The sequence below is a fragment of the Leuciscus leuciscus genome (assembly GCF_965113295.1).
Source record: "Leuciscus leuciscus genome assembly, contig: SUPER_11_unloc_3, whole genome shotgun sequence".
NCBI classification, from domain to species: domain Eukaryota; kingdom Metazoa; phylum Chordata; class Actinopteri; order Cypriniformes; family Leuciscidae; genus Leuciscus; species Leuciscus leuciscus.
In genome coordinates, this window is record NW_028118544.1 from 71,516 (window position 1) to 90,892 (window position 19,377).

The 19,377-nt window shown below is 34.4% G+C and overlaps 3 protein-coding genes across 3 annotated transcripts in view; all 3 read left to right on the forward strand.

Annotated features, from left to right (window-relative positions):
- LOC309510150 (uncharacterized protein) overlaps positions 1-19,377 on the forward strand; it is a gene marked incomplete at its 5' end in the record, with an annotated part of 77,118 nt that overhangs the window by 53,839 nt on the left and 3,902 nt on the right. The gene's annotated exons all lie outside the window — the stretch shown is intronic.
- LOC309510160 (uncharacterized protein) overlaps positions 1-19,377 on the forward strand; it is a 169,527-nt gene that overhangs the window by 28,448 nt on the left and 121,702 nt on the right. The window lies entirely within an intron of this gene.
- LOC309510152 (NACHT, LRR and PYD domains-containing protein 12-like) overlaps positions 1-19,377 on the forward strand; it is a gene marked incomplete at its 3' end in the record, with an annotated part of 757,492 nt that overhangs the window by 28,327 nt on the left and 709,788 nt on the right. The window contains exons 6-7 of the mRNA XM_082191218.1: positions 15,243-15,413; positions 19,003-19,173. Of these exons, the coding sequence (XP_082047344.1) occupies positions 15,243-15,413; positions 19,003-19,173 (342 nt within the window). The remainder of the gene's footprint in view (positions 1-15,242; positions 15,414-19,002; positions 19,174-19,377) is intronic.

Below are 19,377 nucleotides of genomic sequence, written 5' to 3' on the forward strand. Positions count from 1 at the left end.
ATTATTCTTTATTCATTTACAATAATATATTTCGTTTTCTTAAATCATGTATTTATCAGTCAGTAAAAACCATAAACACAACTGGCATTATAGATGACATAAAATTATTACATTTTATGTTTACAATATCAAACACCCACTTCATAATAGTCCTTTTAGTTCTACGGTTCTTATTTTATTTATTTATTATAAATCATTAAAATAATAAAGTAATAATATTTACCAGGATTTCCCAAAAGGTTTAACTGACCCCAGCTAAGGTCTCAGTGCTGGTGGATGCAGAGCGGCCGTTTCTTACTATTACAGTCTATCTTGTTGTATAGTCTATTTGACTGAATAAGAGGCATATATAAACTATATACTGTAGAACTTCTTCTGCTATTTCCACCCCCTTCTTTGAAAGGGTTCCAGATTCAGTCAAGGCCATTTGGTGCTCTTGCATGGATCATAATGAGAGCTTGTTTGTCCTCATCTGCTCTCTTGCTGTTCTCAAACACTTCCATGATAAGCCTGCATCCAGGAGTGTCAATCAGGTCAACATTACAATATGTCTACTAGCACCTATTATTCATAATGAGCTAATTTTCAATTATTCATTTCTTTTTGTTTGTTATGGAAACATACTAAATTAACTTTAAGTTGTTTTCTCAACTCTTCTACAAGTTGATTGACCATCCTTGTCCAGTTTCTCTCCCAATTTTTCTAGTCTTTCTAGTCTTCTTTCTGCATATTAGAATGCTTTAATATAACAGATACTGCAATATTTTCCATAATCCTAATCTATTTTATGTGACTCTCATTAAATATTATTGGCCTACATGCTCCATATGCTATCATATTCGTGATTTAATATCACTCTTCGTTTCTGCTGCCAAGTACGTGCACACATTTTTTTCCCCTCTAAAAAGAAATACTGTCTATTTTCATTTTTAATTTTATCATGATATTTAGGATGATGTTTAAAAATAACCTATGTTTTATATCATTTTTCATTTCTCACTCTTACTACAAGTAGGAGGTATTAGCCTCCATGTATTTTATCTTATATTACCATTATCTCTTGGTTATTTTTCCTTCTAGCCAATGCTAGAATATTCTTCAATATTCTTCACATTATTTAATAGTTTTCAAAATATTAGTTTCATTATCACCAAATAAGTCTCCATAACTGTATTAAGACTTTTAGGATTTGCTTCTATGCCATTTTCTAAATTACATTCTTACACAATTCATATTTAATTTGTCCATGAATGTTCTTCTTAAACGTTGCTAAGACTGACTATACTGTTGCAGTGTTTACAGATGTCTTTCCATTTTCCCCAAATATTCCAGTTCTAACCAAATGTATACTTTTCTCTCTTATCGTCAAAATCTTAATTTCCTGTAATGTTCCTTTAGGGTAGATTCACCTTACAGTGAATAATCTCCGTTTACCTTCCTATTAAATATTTCTATCAGGACATTCACTTTAAACCATCTTGTTCTTTTCGTTTGTAATACTAATATCATTGGGGGTTTTTCTCCAATTTTTTACCCTAATTTACTTCACCTATATTCTAGTGCTTTATACGGTGGATTCATCAGGCAAGATTATGCAGATATGAGAATCCCATAATTTCAGTAGTTCCATAATGCAATATTCAAATGTTCTTCCTTTATGTACTATTAAATATATTTTTCCACTTTCTATATTTTATGCTTGTAGATTTTCCACATTAGCTTTATAGTTCAACTTCCTGCTTTCTTTTGCTCCCAAAAAGCTTTAGTTCACTTAAATCGCTTGTACAGTTAGGCTACAATAAAATCAACAAAATTCCAAATTGCTGCTACATCCATAATAATTTAAACAATCAATAATTATCATTTACCCACAGCAATTGATTTATATTAGCAGGATTTTTCTATATTTCAGCATTATTCTTCCTCTTTTTGGACTATTTACTTTAATTGTTTTTGATAAGTAAATTCCAAAGTATCACTCTACCCACATCAAAAACTTTTAATATTTTACTGTTTTGTTAATCTTGTGCCAGCTCTTTCTCTTGGCACAGACACTCGAGGTGCTTTGCTGGTGGTCTTGTTCAGTATTTCCTTGAAGACCAGCCTGTCGTGCTGAGTGAACCTCTGCTAGCAGGCTCTCCCCCTTCCAGAAGTTCACTGGCACACAGGATCACCTCTGCCTTTCAATCATGTATTTGGGACTTTTTTCTTTTCTTTTTTTTTCTTTTTAAATCACATTCCCCCTTTTTGGGAGATTTTTTATTGTGATACATTCTTACGCTATATTGTAAATAGCGTTTCCATTAACCATTTCTCACTTTGGTTGGAATATTTCCTTCTTCAAAGCAAGATTTTAGGCTCTCTAGTTTTCTCCCAAGTGTCCTGGGACAAAACCAGCAGCCACTTGCTTTCTACGTCATTTGTATTTATCTCAATACATTATGACCATATTTACGACGCTAGAAATACTCAGCTGTTTCCAAGTCTGATTTCTTTGTACACCTTTGTTCCGTACTTTTGCCTTAAATGGTTAATCCACCAAAGGTCCATGCCCCAAATTCTATGCCTATTGCCTACCATATATACACCAGCAAATTACTTTGGTTAATGTCTTTCAAACATTCATCGCATTTAGTCCACAGCAACCCTGTTACATAAACAGTCCTATGCATCCATGTGCTCACTGATAGTCACTGGGTCATTCATTATTACTTTGAGGATAACTCATCCTACAGTCCTGGAAGACAACAACACACTAGGTTCTCTCATTGTTTGTTGACAATCTTCTTTTTCAATTCATCATTAAATTAACCTCAATCCTGTTAATACCTCTCTAGTTATCTCTAACTTAAGAAGCTTTTCTTCATCTTAATCATACTTTTATTGTTCATTTCAATTTCATTTGTAACCTTGTTTTTTATAGCATGGATCAAATTCCTTTTAAATCAGAGGAAATGTTCTAATAACTCCAAGTTTCTTAATCAACTATCCTCACGTTTATTATTATTTTTACATCTGTAAATGGCTAATCTCCATGTAAGCTTATTCAGACATTTCTTACAGTCACTCTGTATGCAGTACTTGTTGATTTTCAGTTTGTTAAATAGCTGTAAAATGAAAAATATTAATTTCATTTAACACATCTTGCCTGCAACTTTTATTAGGCTATTAACAGCTGTTCCTGCATTTTGATTACTCTGCCGCATATCTTAATATTTTATATTAAAACCAATTTCAAGTTCCAATTTCAATAATCAATATTCAAACCTTGTCTTTGTTCTAAATATCCTAAAACTATGTGGTCAGTCTAAAGCAGTCACTATCTCTTCCACTGTAGTAATAATTATACATTTACTTTTGTTATGTACATTATTATTTTATTATTATTATTTTCTCTAAATTCATTCCGACGATCCATCCACTTTCTCTCTCTATTTTTTTTCCGGCTTCTCCCGTTATAGGGGTCACCACAGTGGATCATCCACATATCTGTTTGGCACTGGGGTTAACAACAAATTCCTTTCCTTGTGCGACCCAGCATTGAGAGTGCACTCATGCAACAGCAGGCGCTAGGACTTCCTAAAAATCCATCAACTACTATAATATGTAACCCACTTAATTACTTTAATATCTTATTTCTTGTTCACTATATTTAACATCCATATTTGACTTTTAAATAACTCCATTATAATTGTTGCATATCTTTAACATATGCAATAGTATTATATCTTTAACTTAAACAATAGTAATATTATAATGTCTGTCCCCATGTAGGAATATGTATCTTGTTATCAGTTAAAACTTCAAAGATTAAATTCTCACTAAGGTGTTCAATTTGGTCCAATATCTATTATATATTATACATTCTGTTTCCGTTTCTCTACTTTTCTCTAAGTCAAGCTAGCTTATCAGCTGTATTAATATCATATCACTGTGTTTTCTTTAAAATTGTCTGGTTGGACTAAAAGGTTCAGAAAAAGGCTTAGTCTATATAAGAGGTTAAGTCCCCCCAACATTTTTTAAAGCTTTAGAGCTAAATCAGTTAGTTTACCTGGCGGTCTATTTTCCCGTTTCTCAAAACAGTTTAAATCAAATCCTGTATTGCTGGGTTTGTCTGGTAAAACTCCTGTTGAGCGACCTTGAGCTACTCCCCTGAGCTCTGTGTGCTAGGCTGTACCAGGAGAAACATTACTCCCCCTAACATGCTGCTTTCTCTAACTTCAAACTCAAATCTTCAGTCTTCAGTGCACATAGTTTTACAAACAATTGTACGTTTTTAAGAAACCTTTTTCCTTTTTTATGAATTTTCATCTGGCTATTAATAGTTGTTACAACATAATATATCAATCGTGCTTTTATTATAATGTTTTGCTTTTATTTTTATTTTTTATTTTTCTTCCTCACTGCAATGTTTCCACATTTGAGGCTCTCTAACTGTAGTTGTTTGTCAGATGAAGCACATCTTTTGACCTCGTCAGAAATTCCAACTTGGAATATCTTTTGCACAGAACTGCTCAGAAGCAAGGTATGTTTTTATTATTATTTTATTTTATTAATTGATATAATATTTTATCAATATCAATATTCAAATGCCCTAATGTTTTTATCTCATTAGTCTAGTTATAATTGCACTAGATACTTAGGGTAAAGTTACTGACAATACAGCAGCAGTGAAGCAACACTTTAGTGACTTAAATCTCTTCTTAAAACATTTTATTTCAAGTTTTACTTGATTTTCCATTTTATTTGTTTATATTTGTATTTAAAATGTGTAGTTTTCACTCTTGTGTTTGCCTGTAAAGCGCCAGAAAGCAACTTTTAAAGGTGCTATATAAACTAAATGTATTATTATTAATACTTGGGTAAAGCTTCACACATTCGGCACAAACTACAACACATTTGTTTGTTATTTTTCCTCTATATAACTCAACGTCTTTCACATGGCTGCTTTAATTGCACTAACATTTCAGCTTATTCCCGTTTAGTTTAATCAAAAATGTTTTTCTAATATGTAATGCTTCATCATTTGCTAGCAATAACATGCTTTAATGTAACCCATTAAGCTATGTATTTTATGCGTAAACCACTTCAAATTACAAAACCTAAAACTCTTAAACTCAAACTCGTTAAACATTAATAATCTTTTGTATATATACTTATTAAATCCTCAAACTTGACTTCCTAGGCAATTGTTTAACACAACTTCTACAGCTTTTAAACAGTTTTTGCTTTATTGAGTCCTCAATCAAATTATTCATTCTAAATTTCACTGTCCAGGGTGTTTCCTTAGCTATCTTGAGCGGCTGGAATGGTAGGTATTTCGACTCCTTTAAAACCTTCTGCCATTAGTATAATAGTATTAAAAATATATATATATATATATATAGCCTATATATACATAAAAACAGCTTTGCCTTCTTTCACAACTTCTTCAATTGGTATAGACCTCTCTTATCTAAACGTATTTTAGATCAATTTTCCATCTATTATTCTTAGTTTCTCAGATGTTAATAAAACATCTATCAGCTTTTTTCCTTCGGTCTAAAACATTGTATCTTGTCGCTAACTTAAACATTCCATTTAATAATACTCTTTGAATTCACTATTTTCAACAGCTCTCCTAATCTAAGAAGTTTACAATATAAGTTTTTGTATAAATTTCTGTATAAAAATCCATACTTCATGTATAGTTATAATTAACTTTTTACTAATTATAGCTCATCCTTCTTGCTTATCTGTTGGTCCGACTGTTTGTACAGTATTTTATTTTATTTTTGTCTAAACTGTAATATTTATTCTTATTTCTTTTATAATATTTTCTAATATGTAAAGCACTTTGAATTACCATTGTGTATGACATGTGCTATATAAATAAGCTTGCTTTGCCTTGCCTTATCTTGTTATTTTAATAAATTAATTAACAATTTCTTGCTGCTAGCCCTTAATTACATATTTTTAAATAAATTATATTTTCTTACCTTAGAGTAGCAAAGTTTTCTTGTAGAAAATCCGTTATAGTTCAGTCTCAGTCACATCTCCATTTTTTAACATTTATCAGCGTACCAAGCCCTGTTCCAAGTTATTGAAGTATTTATCATTTTCTCTGCTGTAGACATTAGTGTGACATGAATTTTGTTCAAGACTAAAGTAGCCTATAAGATATGAAATATTCTATTTATGTTTGTTTGTTTGCCCACTTATGTAATTTACATATTACTTCATATTATTTAGTTATTACTATCTTTTCTTTTTTTTTTTTTTTTTTTTTGACCTATATCTCTCTCAGTAATCGGTCATTATATTTGTCTTTATATCTAAGACAGATACACGTTTGTCTTGTAGTGAAATCTCGGCTCACCTATATGCATTTTCTAATGCTTTAACCTCCTGTCAGCATAGGCACTATGTGGTTATATAATTTTTAACTTACTTATATAGTTTACTTATGTAGTTTACTTATGTTTGCAGTATGACTTGACATGATTTATAAGTCTAATATTCCTGCTTATAAACTATTCTTCATTTAATTTTGGGCTAAAAGTCCCAGTGTCTTTTTCCATCTCTTCTTCTGGACTCTGGAACTTCTCTTTACCAATATTAACGCTCTCTTGTCTTTTGAAGTTCTTACTTGACTTCTTACGGTACCTAAGTCTCGCTTCATTTTTTTGTTTTTAATGACACTATTACTTGTTCTAAATTTGTCACTATTCTACTTAAACCCTCAGTAAATGGGTTCCCATTATAGACTGGCTGTCTTTATATCTCTGTAAGTAAAATTTCTATAGGCACAATTTTTTTATTTTTTTTTATTTATTATAATTTTTATTGTTTTCCTCTTAAAAGCATCTTCTTCATTTCTTTCTATCAGAATATTTGTATTTAGTCCTCTGTATTTACTACATTAACCTCTGACTAATCATTCAATATTAAAAGTATATAATAGCTACATTTAACATAATATTATTTGATTTCCTGCTTTCACTTTCGGTGTTGTGTATCAGAGGTATTGGAGTTCTCTGAACCCTCTAACTCACCCTGACTCTGTGGTAAAACTCTCATACGGAGGCATGGACGGCCGAAAGAGTCCTTGCGGGACATCTTTTCCCGTTTCTAAAGTTGTTACTCTTTGCATTGTTAACAAGTTTATTGTTAATAGTTTATCTCCCATTTCCTTCATTGTCTGTTATTTGTAATTATATTCCTTCAATTACCATTTTTACTCCATCATAAACTATTAGTTAACTTTATATTAAAATAAAGTTTATCTGACTTATTTTGTTGTCAGTGCCTCCCTAAAGTTTTCATAACTATCGTTTTACAGGTCTTTCAGCCTCTAGCGTTCTGAAGTACGAGCTCTTCTCTGTAATACAGTGTGGGAGACGATCTGGCACGCACTACTGTTGGCTTTTCGAGTCTGAGCTATGTTCAAAGACTCTGTCTCTTTAACCGGTACACCTATTTTACAATAAAATCATCCTGGCTCTTCCAGGACCAATAATTATACTTTCATTACAATTTTTATTTTAATATGCCAGATAACATCCCATTTGTCCCAACACATATTGTTACAGATTATAAGTCCTACTTTTAGCCTGCATATTTCCACTTCATAAAACTGTCTTCTGACAATGTTAGGTACATTTCTTCTGTTTGTTTAAAGATATTAATATCAACTTGATATATAGCCTGTCTATCCAAGTCCGGTGGTTTAAATTCGTTTTAGCACTCTATCATTCGTAATATAGAAAAACATTTCTTAGCTGTTTGTTAACAGTCATTAATCATTATTAACCATTATTCCTTGTCTAGAAGTCTTATTCTGTAATGTTATTACATGTACACATTTTTCCACTTCATGTTAGACCTACCTCAGTCTTTAAGTTTTAACCATTTTGGTCTATCTCTATAGAGAAGCCTCGTTCCATTTTCTAGAACCGTTGTGTCTGCCTGGAAGGCTAGTTTTCATTTTAATACATGAGAATCTCCTCATGTTAAATATCTACATTGCTGGATTTTACTGCTTGCCCTGTCATAAGCGAAGCGTCCTCCACTAACAGGTCTTATCTTTTAGCCAGTCTCTGCCTCTTACTGTCTGAGGCTAGCCGTTTGAGACTTTCTGTCTCTCCTTTTTCACGGCTTTCTCAATCTTTACGGCTCTCTCGCTCATAAAGTTATTTGTTCTACGCGCGTTCAACCCTTTCTGGGCTGTCTATAAATAATCTCTGTTCAACCCTTTCTGGGATTTTCCTTTAAATAATCTTTTCTAGATTATTACTTTCTGGCTAAATTTCTCTTAGTCGACTTTTGTTTTAACCCTTCTGGGTTTTATTATTATTACATTAATCTTTGCCCTTTCTGGGTATGCATTATAGCATTCATTTTTCCACTCTCACGGAATTTTATTTGTATATTTTCCACTCTCACAGAATTTTATTTTTATATTAATCTTTGCCCTTTCTGGGCTTTATTATAACAGTAATATTCTCCCTTTCTGGGTCTGTATTATAACAGTAATATTTTCCCTTTCTGGGTCTGTTTTTTTAAATACTATCTTTTCCAGAAGTTTCTCTTAGACGTCATTTATTTTAACCCTTTCTGGGTTGTTCCTTTAAATAATCTTTTCTAGATTATTAACATTGTTGGGGTCTTACAGGTTGCCTTTTAGTTGGTAATTTACTAGCATTCAAAGTTCGTACTCCTATATTCAAGCGTACGAGTGCGGAAGCGAATGGGCAAGCATTGCTCGATCGACCGTGGCCAGGGGTCGATGGATCAATGCCCCTAAAACGTTGGGCGCCATGTTTTACGGTGTGTACTTTACTCTTAACACCTTTTACCTATTTATTTATTATTCTCAGGTAAGGTAAAGAAAGTCAAATCTGACCTAAACCTTAAGCGTTCAAAAGGTACTTACAATTTGGTCAGAAGACTCCTCTGTGGTATGTTCTCATTAATAGTCTTCCAGCATCATAAGTCTCAGTAGGCAGATTTTGTAATCAATTAAATTTCTTTTAATTGGTTACTTTTCTTTTTATAATAAACAAAAATATAAAAGGCGAATACAACTTAATCGTTTAAGTATAAAATGCAATAGTCATGTTTTGTTACAAAGGTGTAGTAAGCTCTGGGCTTCTTCTCTTCTGCTTGGGGTTTCTTGTCCTCAGCTCTGGGCTTCTAGGCGTCGGGGGCACTGGCGTATCAGTATCCCAAGAGGCAGTCCGTTCATCAGTCTTTTATACTCCTTGTTTACAACTGGCATTTGGTTGACACTCCTCCAAAGTTTCCCAGATCCTTCTCCAGTCAGGTGCAAGCGGTCCACCTCTTCATGTCCTTGAACTACAGTAAACTCAGCTAAGATGGCTGAGTTCATTTAAACATTTAAAGAGTCTAGCGCACACACATAATCGCAATTTTCTGCTCCTCTTAACAGAGGTTGGCACAGTCACATATACATACATAACCAATTACTGTACATCTATGCCAAAACAATATAAGCCATCTTTTACAAACAAAATAAATAACAACATTGAATGCAATGCATTACACTGGCTAAATATGTGTAACAAAAAGGCATCTATAATAAATAAGGAGGCAGGTAATTGCATTTTCTTGATATTATACAACAACATATTTTAACATATTTTAAGTTTGCAGTGGCTTCATAAATTAATGAAAAATATTAAAAAACAAAGTACACCTGATGCACATTTCTTTGTTCTTAATTTTCTAGAACTAGTTTAAGAATCTTGCTGTATTTATATGTAATTAATTAAGAGAAAGTACACCGCCATCTTATTCTGATGAAAGTGACTTGAACGCACTGCCGTCGTAAACACGACTTCCCAGGAGGACTTATAGATGATGACGTCACCGGGGGGGCCAACTTCACACAGTGATTGACAGGGTGGGAGGGGACGGTGCCAACTTCACGCAGTGATTGACAGGGTGGGAGGGGGCGGGGCCAACTCAACGCAGTGATTGACAGGGTGGGAGGGGGCGGGGCCAACTTCACGCAGTGATTGACAGGGTGGGAGGGGGCGGGGCCAACTTCACGCAGTGATTGACAGGGTGGGAGGGGGAGGGGTGGGGCCAACTTCACACAGTGATTGACAGGGTGGGAGGGGGCGGGGCCAACTTCACACAGTGATTGACAGGGAGGGAGGGTGCGGGGCCAACTTCACACAAGGCTTGTTCAACTTCACACAGCTCTGCGCAGACCGATCGGCGGCTGACTTGAAGCAGTGCATGCCGGTTAGAAATTTTGTCCGACTTGATAAAGTGCCGACGCCACGTGACTGTGACATATGCCATCAAAGTACCGCGAGAGCGATTCGAGAGTAGCCGGAGAACTCAGCCAGCGCAGCTTCTCAAGAGCGGCTGCACGAGCTCTGATGACGACACAGCTGTTCCACGATTGGCCGGATTCACCGCATGACAACGATCACGTGTGTTTCGTGTTTATTCGAACACCTTTAGTTCCTCTAAAGCTCACAAATCAGTTTTTTATAACAGTAAATACTCTTTTCATGTAGTTGCGATGTTATATTGTGTCATGTTTATCAAATTAAAACTGATTAAAAAACGTAGACTCCACTTCATTGATAGAAGTTTATGTTGAACTTTATTCTTGTTCAAACAGACGCTGTATGAAGCAGTACATAAAGTATTGAATGAAAATGTCTCTGAAACATCTGTGTATTATTTGGCAAATATTGAATTTATTTCACTTCAGCTGTGGTAAAGTATGCAAACACCACGTGAGCGGTCACTACGGGAACCAGAAAGTGTCCGACTTCACGTGTCCATTTGCAGCTCCTCCCCGCCTGCACTCGACTACTCTCAAGAAGTCCTCTCTGCAGCCTGTAGCACGATGACGTAGCTGGATCAGATCCAACACGTACTGGACGCTGTTACGCGCATGCGCGGTGGTGTGTTTGGACACTGTTACGCGCATGCGCGGTGGTGTGTTTAGGTGACGTCATATATGCATGCGCACTAGAAGAGAGTTCATCAGTGATGTGATCAGTTTGTATTTTAAACTTAAATTCAGTGGGGTTACATTTTTATGTGCGTACATGTCCTGCAGACACTGAACAGCAAATTAAGAGGAACCTTATGTACAGATCACTGTGGAAAAATGAGCCATTAAAGAAGGAACTCTTACCAGACAAAATATCTTTATGCACTTTTTTTTTTTTTTTGGACATCTGACAAGATTTATTTTCTTGATGCTGTTATTATTTTTGCATTTTCTCTTGAATGTGTACTGGTATGTTAAGTTGTTTACAGACCATATTGTATTGTAGCTTTAGGATTAACATTACAGAGACAATTACTTGACTCATTTTTGCTTCCACTCAACAGCAAATATGTCCTGAATAAAATTAAATGGCTTAATTTTAAAATGTTCTGTATACACGCATTAAAAATAATAATAATACTTGCGGTGACCACATGCTATTAATCCATCAAATTTAGGTTTAAAATCATGTGATTTAAAATGTTGTAAAATTAACTATTTTGCATGTATGTAGAGAGAAACTAGGATAACTTAAGCATCACATTTATGTAAATAATTATTCATCAATAATTACTTATTACTATTTATCAGTACTACTACTACACAGGTTAGAACATCATCTCAATACAATATTGAGCATACTAATACCCTCAAAATTAATTGGTTAAAATTTTGTTTGAAAAAAACCTTCTTTGTGGAATTTTATTCCTAATTTTATTTTTGACCGACTTGGGGATCTTTCTTTTTTACTAATGTGTGATTATAAAATTGACAAATTGCCAGTGAAACTTTCTGCCTTTCATGCTCAAGCTTTATTGGCTTGGAAACTGATCTACAAGCACAACTTCTCTCCGCACCGTTTTCTTATTTGGAATAACCGTTGTATTTTGTATAAACACAAAAGTGTTTTTTTAAAAGCTGGTTTGAAAAGGGTATTGTTTTAGTTTGTCATTTGTTTAACTCTCAAGGATACCTTATGACGTATGACGAGTTTCTTCTGCACTTTAATTTTCCTGACTCCCAAGGAATTTGCTCTTGAATTTTCTGCAATCAATTCTGGTATAATTTCCTTATGTAGAAGTGTGTTGTCATCAGTTGATATGCTCATAATTAACCCAGCTGACACAGTATGTGGCAAAATTTGTTTTTTACAGTACAAAAACAATAACCAATCTATTCGTTCTCTATTTTTAAAGGAGTTTGTCACCAAATCTTGCTCTATTGCTTATTGGACTAAATGTGTTAATGACCTTGATTGGGAAAGTGTCTGGTTATTACCTCATAAGTTTTTTGTTACAAACAAGGTGAAAGAAATCTCTTTCAAGATATTGCACAAATTCTACCCTGTCAAACATTTCCTTAGTTAGTTTAAGACATTGATGTAAGTTGCTCGTTTTGCTCTTTGCACTTGGAAACAGTTCCCCACATGTTCTGGCATTGTAGTCGTGTGAAAAAGTTATGGTATGAAGTGTCTGTTTATTAAGGAAAAGGTACTCTCTAATTTAGTTTTGCATTTTGAAAATGTAATTTTTGGATATTCAAAGTATGATAACAGTGTGATTAAGGAGGCTTTTGTAATTAATCTGTTAATTTTATTAGTCAAATTTCACATCCATAAGTGTAAGTTTTCTAACAAAAAGCCCCTTTTCTCAGTATTCCTTAAAGAATTTGAAAATTACTTTTCTACTATTCATTCTAGTACTAATGGAAAAGCTATTAAGACTGTCACAAAACATATTAAATAAATTATTTACAAAATATCCTCCAACGTTTTGCAACACTTTGCAGTTTGAATGATGTCTTGTACGAACATGACGGAGTATGTTTTTATGTTTCCACTTTTCGATCGCGCCCGCGCCTCTCACACACACACGCACACACCTCACACACACACATACAACATATTCCAGCATTGGAATCTTGCAGCCTGTTTATTATAGCCGTAATAAAAAATAATTATAAAATAGTCAACCTAACATATAAAAAATTGCACTGCTCTGCAGGGGCGATTCCAGGATTTTATAAATGGGGGGCACAGGGGGGGCACAGGGCGGACCAAGAACCAGTCAGGGGGGGCCAATCAGAAAATTCAACTGAAAATAAATACTGGTTTAGAAAATATTAAGCACGATTTCCAAAATCTTGTGCAATGCCACGTGCTCTAATATAGATGGTATTATTTTTTTTGTATTTTGCATGGATTAGACAACACAGTTCTGTTCCAATAAATACAAAATAAAAATCACAGACATTATTTAGTCATTTAACATTATTTTATTTACTTTACTTTTTACATTACTTTATTTTCAACACAAAAATTAAGTGTGTGTTCTCAGCATGAAATGTGTCTGTTCCTGTGGGTTAACTGCACCATCACATGTATTATGCTCTGCTCTGTATTCTGCGGGTTTTTTTTGGGGGGGGGGTTTTGCTGGCTACCAAATAGTTTGATAAACTCATCCATGTCCAGCGACTTGGCTCTCCGTGACTCTACACTGAGCACTCCCAGGTCATATATAATTTAGTGTGTACATACGTAAACACTGACGTGTTGTGGTGTCTCTTTCCTCCTGTTTTAAAAACGCGCAACTGTGCTCGCTAATCAAACAGTGATTGACAGCACTCTGGTCCAATGGTGCGGTGGGCATTTTCAGGTTGACAGTAAATCTAGCCCAATGAGATTGGAGGGGGGGCCAATCATATTCCAGGGGGGGCCGGTGCCACCCCGTGCCCCCCCTCTAGACACGCCCCTGCTGCTCTGTTTAAATTGTCTGCAGTATAATTCGTACATTCACAGTAAGCACCGCTCCACAGTCATATGCCACATTCACACAGTGATTGACAGGAAGGGGGCGAGGCCAACTTCACGCAGTGATTGACGGGGTGGAATGCATTTTCAATTTGCACAATGAATTTTGCTTCATTCATTGCGGGACATTTAATGAAAATGCAATTGCAAGTGTCTTAACTGTGGGTGTAAATGCAATTAAGAAAAATAACATTTGAATGATCATTTTGCTACATTATTTGTTTGAACATGTTAAACATATCTAATCATTTCTGTAATAAATTTTACTTTTGCAACTTATAAAGCATTAAAATGTTCAATTTACATATTAAAACTAGTGTATGAAATGGCAAATGTAAATTATATAATTGAATTTTCATTTTCATTTTGCACCAAAAGTTGCACAAATGTAATGGAAAATGTAAATTTAAATACAGAAATGCATTGTCATTTTGCATATTACATTTCAAATTGAATATTGCTACCCATAAGCTTCCATAGCATTCTCATTGGTTTGCTGGCATTTGGGGGGTTTCATGTGAAAGGAAAGCTGACTGTGAATAGAGCTACAGGGATGACAGCAAACCTGGAAGACTAATTCGCCACTGGTTGCCTCTAATTTATGGAAGCTTGTTTCCGCCACAAAATAAAACAATTTAAAAGATAATTGTGACTTTTTATCTCACAATTCTGACTGTTTTTCCCCTCAGAATTGCAAGGTACAAACTCGCAATTTTGACTTTTTATGTCACGCAATTGTGAGTTTGGCCCTGTCACAAACGGCACCCTAAACACTCGCGGTCTTCCTCTGAGTCCGCACTTTCCTGACGTAACGCCGCTTTGACTGTCGGGAACAAGTCTGCTGCGGAGCTCGCTTCAGTGCGCATTTAGAGCGCATATCGACCACAGAGGGGCGCTCATGAGTACCCTTCTGAAACCTTACATTACTAAATGGGACACCCTACGGTCTCATGGACTTTGTAAGAAGCCATTGTAAGTCTACAAGACTGAAAGTGCATATGAAGTGTGCCATTTAGGACAGGGCCTTTATATCTCGGTGAGTGGATTCTGACAAAATGAAACACCTCTGATTGGCCACTGCGTTCAATAGACCAACAAACATGACTGTGATTGGCTACATTTCTCACCGCTGTAAAAACATTTGACGTTCTCCAGAGCTCAAACACAAAAACACACTTGAGAGTTTGCCAGTATGATATTATTACAGAATCAACTGAGGGTGATCTTGCATTCGCTTGAGAGTGCTTATATTTAAATTTGACTTAGTGATGTTTTTTACAATTTTTTTATTTAACAAACTATTTGTGATCAAGCATTAATTGACGGACCCCCTGCAGTACGGCTGCGGACCCTTGTGTTAAACTGATCTGATCTGAACTGAGAGAGTGAAGAGTGTGTCATTGTTCTCTACAGGTTGAATTATTGTGGAGTCACAGATGAAGGTTGTTCTGCTCTGGCTTCAGCTCTGAGATCAAACCCCTCACACCTGAGAGATCTGGATCTGACTGGGAATAAACTAGGAGATTCAGTTCATCTGCTCTCTGCTGTACTGGAGGATCCTCACTGTAAACTGGAGAAACTGTGGTAAGATAAACTCTCTGATAAACACATATTTTGTCCTTGGTAAATATATTCTTTATTAGTAATTTAATAGTTTTTAACTTTTTTACTCAATGATCACCAACTTTGCTTGTTAAACTCTAGCTTGTTTTCGGGTCTGAAGAAGGAGTCCAACCAAACAATTACACATCTACACAACACAGATGAGAGACAATTGAATAAATTGTATTGAGAGCTCATTTTCTGTACAATTATAGTTTGACCAGGAAAACCAAAACCAGTATTTTATGTGTGATTCATAGACACTCAGTTAAACAATAAATTAAAAGTGATACTTACTTCAGTCCAAATGCACAATAAATAAATATTCAGTTAAATCAGTGAACATCACAGGTGAGCCAATGCTTGATTAAACATGCTAATCCTAAAACATAAATGTTCTCCCCAGTATATACAGTACTGTGCAAAAGTCTTAGGCATGTTAATACCCCCCCCCCCCCCCCCCCCAAAAAGATGGTTTTAAGTCAGTTATTTATATATTTTGCTGTAATGTGTCAGTAGGAAATATCAGTTTAGATTTCCAAACATTCTTTTTGCCATTAATTGTAATAATCCAGTGAGATTTGTGTATGCACAAGGAATCTGACAACAGCCGGTATGATCTGATCTCACCATCATCGAGTCCGTCTGTGATTACATGAAGAAACAGAAAAATGATTAACATGCCTAAGACTTTTGCACAGTACTATATAGTATATATATATATAATTACTCCACATCACAAACAAGACAAAACATTACACAAATACACAAAGTATAAATGTTATATTAAAACAACAGTGTTTTTGAACTGACAGAGTTACAACACCCACAGACTTCCATAGGAATCGAGGAATGCGGAAGTAACGTCAAAGTTTTGTATTGCAGTAAATACCATTACAATAAGGCAAAACAAAACTATAATAAATGTCCTAAAGAACAGAGCACAATATAAAAAAAGGAAAAAGAAATAGAAATAGAAAAAAAATAATAATATCAGGGACAAAAAGGTTTCTAATAATTAACATTTCTTTAATAAATTGATTAATCTTCCACTTTTCAATGTTGACATTCTCTGATCCTCTTCGGTTTAAAAATGACCGAACACGTTTTTAATTATTTTTTTTTGCTTCATCTGAATGGGATGACACTTGGTGACGATTGTTGTATTAGCTTTGTGAACACACACAAAATAATCATAGACATGATTCGGATATGGTAAAGGGTCGTAAAAAAAAAGTGTCACACTTGGTTCCTTCAAAAATGACCGACAGGAAATGAATGGGAAATACGAAAACTCAGAGAAACTTTTGGTGGTACACACACACACACACACACACACACACACACACACACACACACACACACACACACACACACAGAGAGAGAGAGAGAAATTAACTGGTAAGACTGCAACAGCAAATTTTGATAATATGCTAAATAAAATCAATAAATGAAGAAAAATACAAAAGAGACTCTCTCTCGCTCAAATGCACACGCACACACACACACACACACACACACACACACACAAAGAAATTAACTGGTAAGACTGCAACAGCAAACTTTGAGAATATGCTAAATAAAATCAATAAATAAAAAAATACAAAAGAGACTCTCTTGCTCAAATGCACACGCTCACTCTCTCTCTCTCTCTCTCTCTCTCTCTCTCTCGAACACACTCACACACAGACACACACACACACAATAATTGTTTGGTCTTATTTTAGCCTAATAGGTGTTCCTGATATCTGTTGCATATGCAACAAAATCTCTCTATAATTCAATTTTTATTCCTGTTTTTTAACCTACAGTTTGATAATGATTGTTTGCTGTTATGTTATTTTATTGTTTTTGCTGTTAGATCATAATTGCTGTTCCCTTCTGAAGTTTTATTACCATTTATAGAATTAAACTGAATAAAATACCAATTAATTGCTAAATGTCTGTATAAAGTGTTTTGAATTATCACTATCCATCCCTTATTTTGTTAGATTTTTTTTAATATCAAATACTGATTAACAAAAATGCTTGCATTGTGTTCCTTTTCTAACCAAACATTATTGTTTGATTGTAATCATAATGCAAAACCTGATACTTGTGTAACAAAAATATCTAAACCTTAAAAAAAATAGACTTTTAGAATGTCTAAATATATATCTAAATAAATTTTAAAAAAACTAATAAAATGGAGAAATCATGTCTAAAAAAAACAATGGGAATCAAAAAGCCTCTCTATGTATTTATATAGTGAGCAACAGTACAGCCTACAGGCGGTTACACGACATTACACAAGTTTTTACTTTTTAATGCCACTGGATGACGCTTTTCTCACTTCAAAAAATGGATTTTAAAGGCCTGCACTAATGTGACATGTTGCATTTATTGAAAAATAATAATAATACAAATAAAAATATGAATTCTAATATTTTTTATAATTATTGCATAGTACCATAGAAACCTTTCTAAATTCGAAATAATAATAAAAAAATATTATTGAACAAAAATATATTACATTGGTTTTCCTAAAAAAAAAAAAAAAAAAACATTTTAAGGCTTCAATCACTTTTGACTGCGAAGGAGCCAAGTGTGACCCCTAAACGAAGAGGACCAGAGGGATTTACAGTAAATCCAAAATTCTTTTTAAAATACAGAAAACAATGCACTGAAAAAGTGTGTTGGATTTAAATGATTGAATCATGCACATCAGTTCCACATGAACCAATTAAGTTCAACAAAGATCATTTGTTCACATAATGTCAACATCATGGAATCAAGTCATTTCCAAGTAACCCAATGAAGAAGTTTTAAAGTGATTTTAATATGGTTCCCTAACTGGATTAATTCATTCAATTTCTTATATTTGTGTCACATGACTGAGTTATAAGATTGTATTAGATTGCTACGAAACTATTAATTAGCAATAGCATATATTAGCATGCTAAATGCTAAGCATGAAATCTAATTGTAATATAAGTAATAAACATATTAGAAAAAAATATTATTTTAAATGGCCATTAATGGATCAAACAAAGAAAGATATCTTCAAAATATGAAATTAATATTATTGAACTAAAATATAGTACATTTAATTGATAAAGTTACACTTCAGGTGTTATTAATGTTATCTCTTTATCACTCCATAGTTACAGCACTGCATGGCATTTGTCCCTCAGTTTCTCCTCAAGTTCATGGAGAACCGGCATCCTTTATAAAGCAGTGTAGGATATAGTGGCATTGCTTGTCACTACATTCAAATCACATCACACATTGCAATCTTTAATAAAATGGTCATTTTACACACTGTTTACACAGCGTCATTGTTCTCTACAGGTTGAAATATTGTGGAGTCACAGATGAAGATTGTTTGAGGAAGATCTTGCATTCGTTTGAGAGTGCTTATATTTAAATTTGACTTTGTGATGTTTTTTACCCATGTTTTAATTTTTTAACAAAAAATGATTTGTGATCAAGCATTAATTGACGGACCCCCTGCAGTACGGCTGCGGACCCTTGTGTTAAACTGATCTGATCTGAACTGAGAGAGTGAAGAGTGTGTCATTGTTCTCTACAGGTTGATGGATTGTGGAGTCACAGATGAAGGTTGTTCTGCTCTGGCTTCAGCTCTGAGATCAAACCCCTCACACCTGAGAGATCTGGATCTGTCTGGGAATAAACTAGGAGATTCAGTTCATCTGCTCTCTGCTGTACTGGAGGATCCTCACTGTAAACTGGAGAAACTGTGGTAAGATCATATATGACTCACACATGAAACACAATGTAAAGTCTCCTATATTTGAAATGTTCAGCCTTTTTCTGCTGCTGTGTTATTGAGCTTATTGAACTGTAAGTGATTTGTAAGCTCACGCTAAATCGGCCCAAAGTCCGGCATCCGACCAGCGCGGAAGGTCTTAACGTGTTACTGTCCTTTTCTCGAGGCAAAGTATTT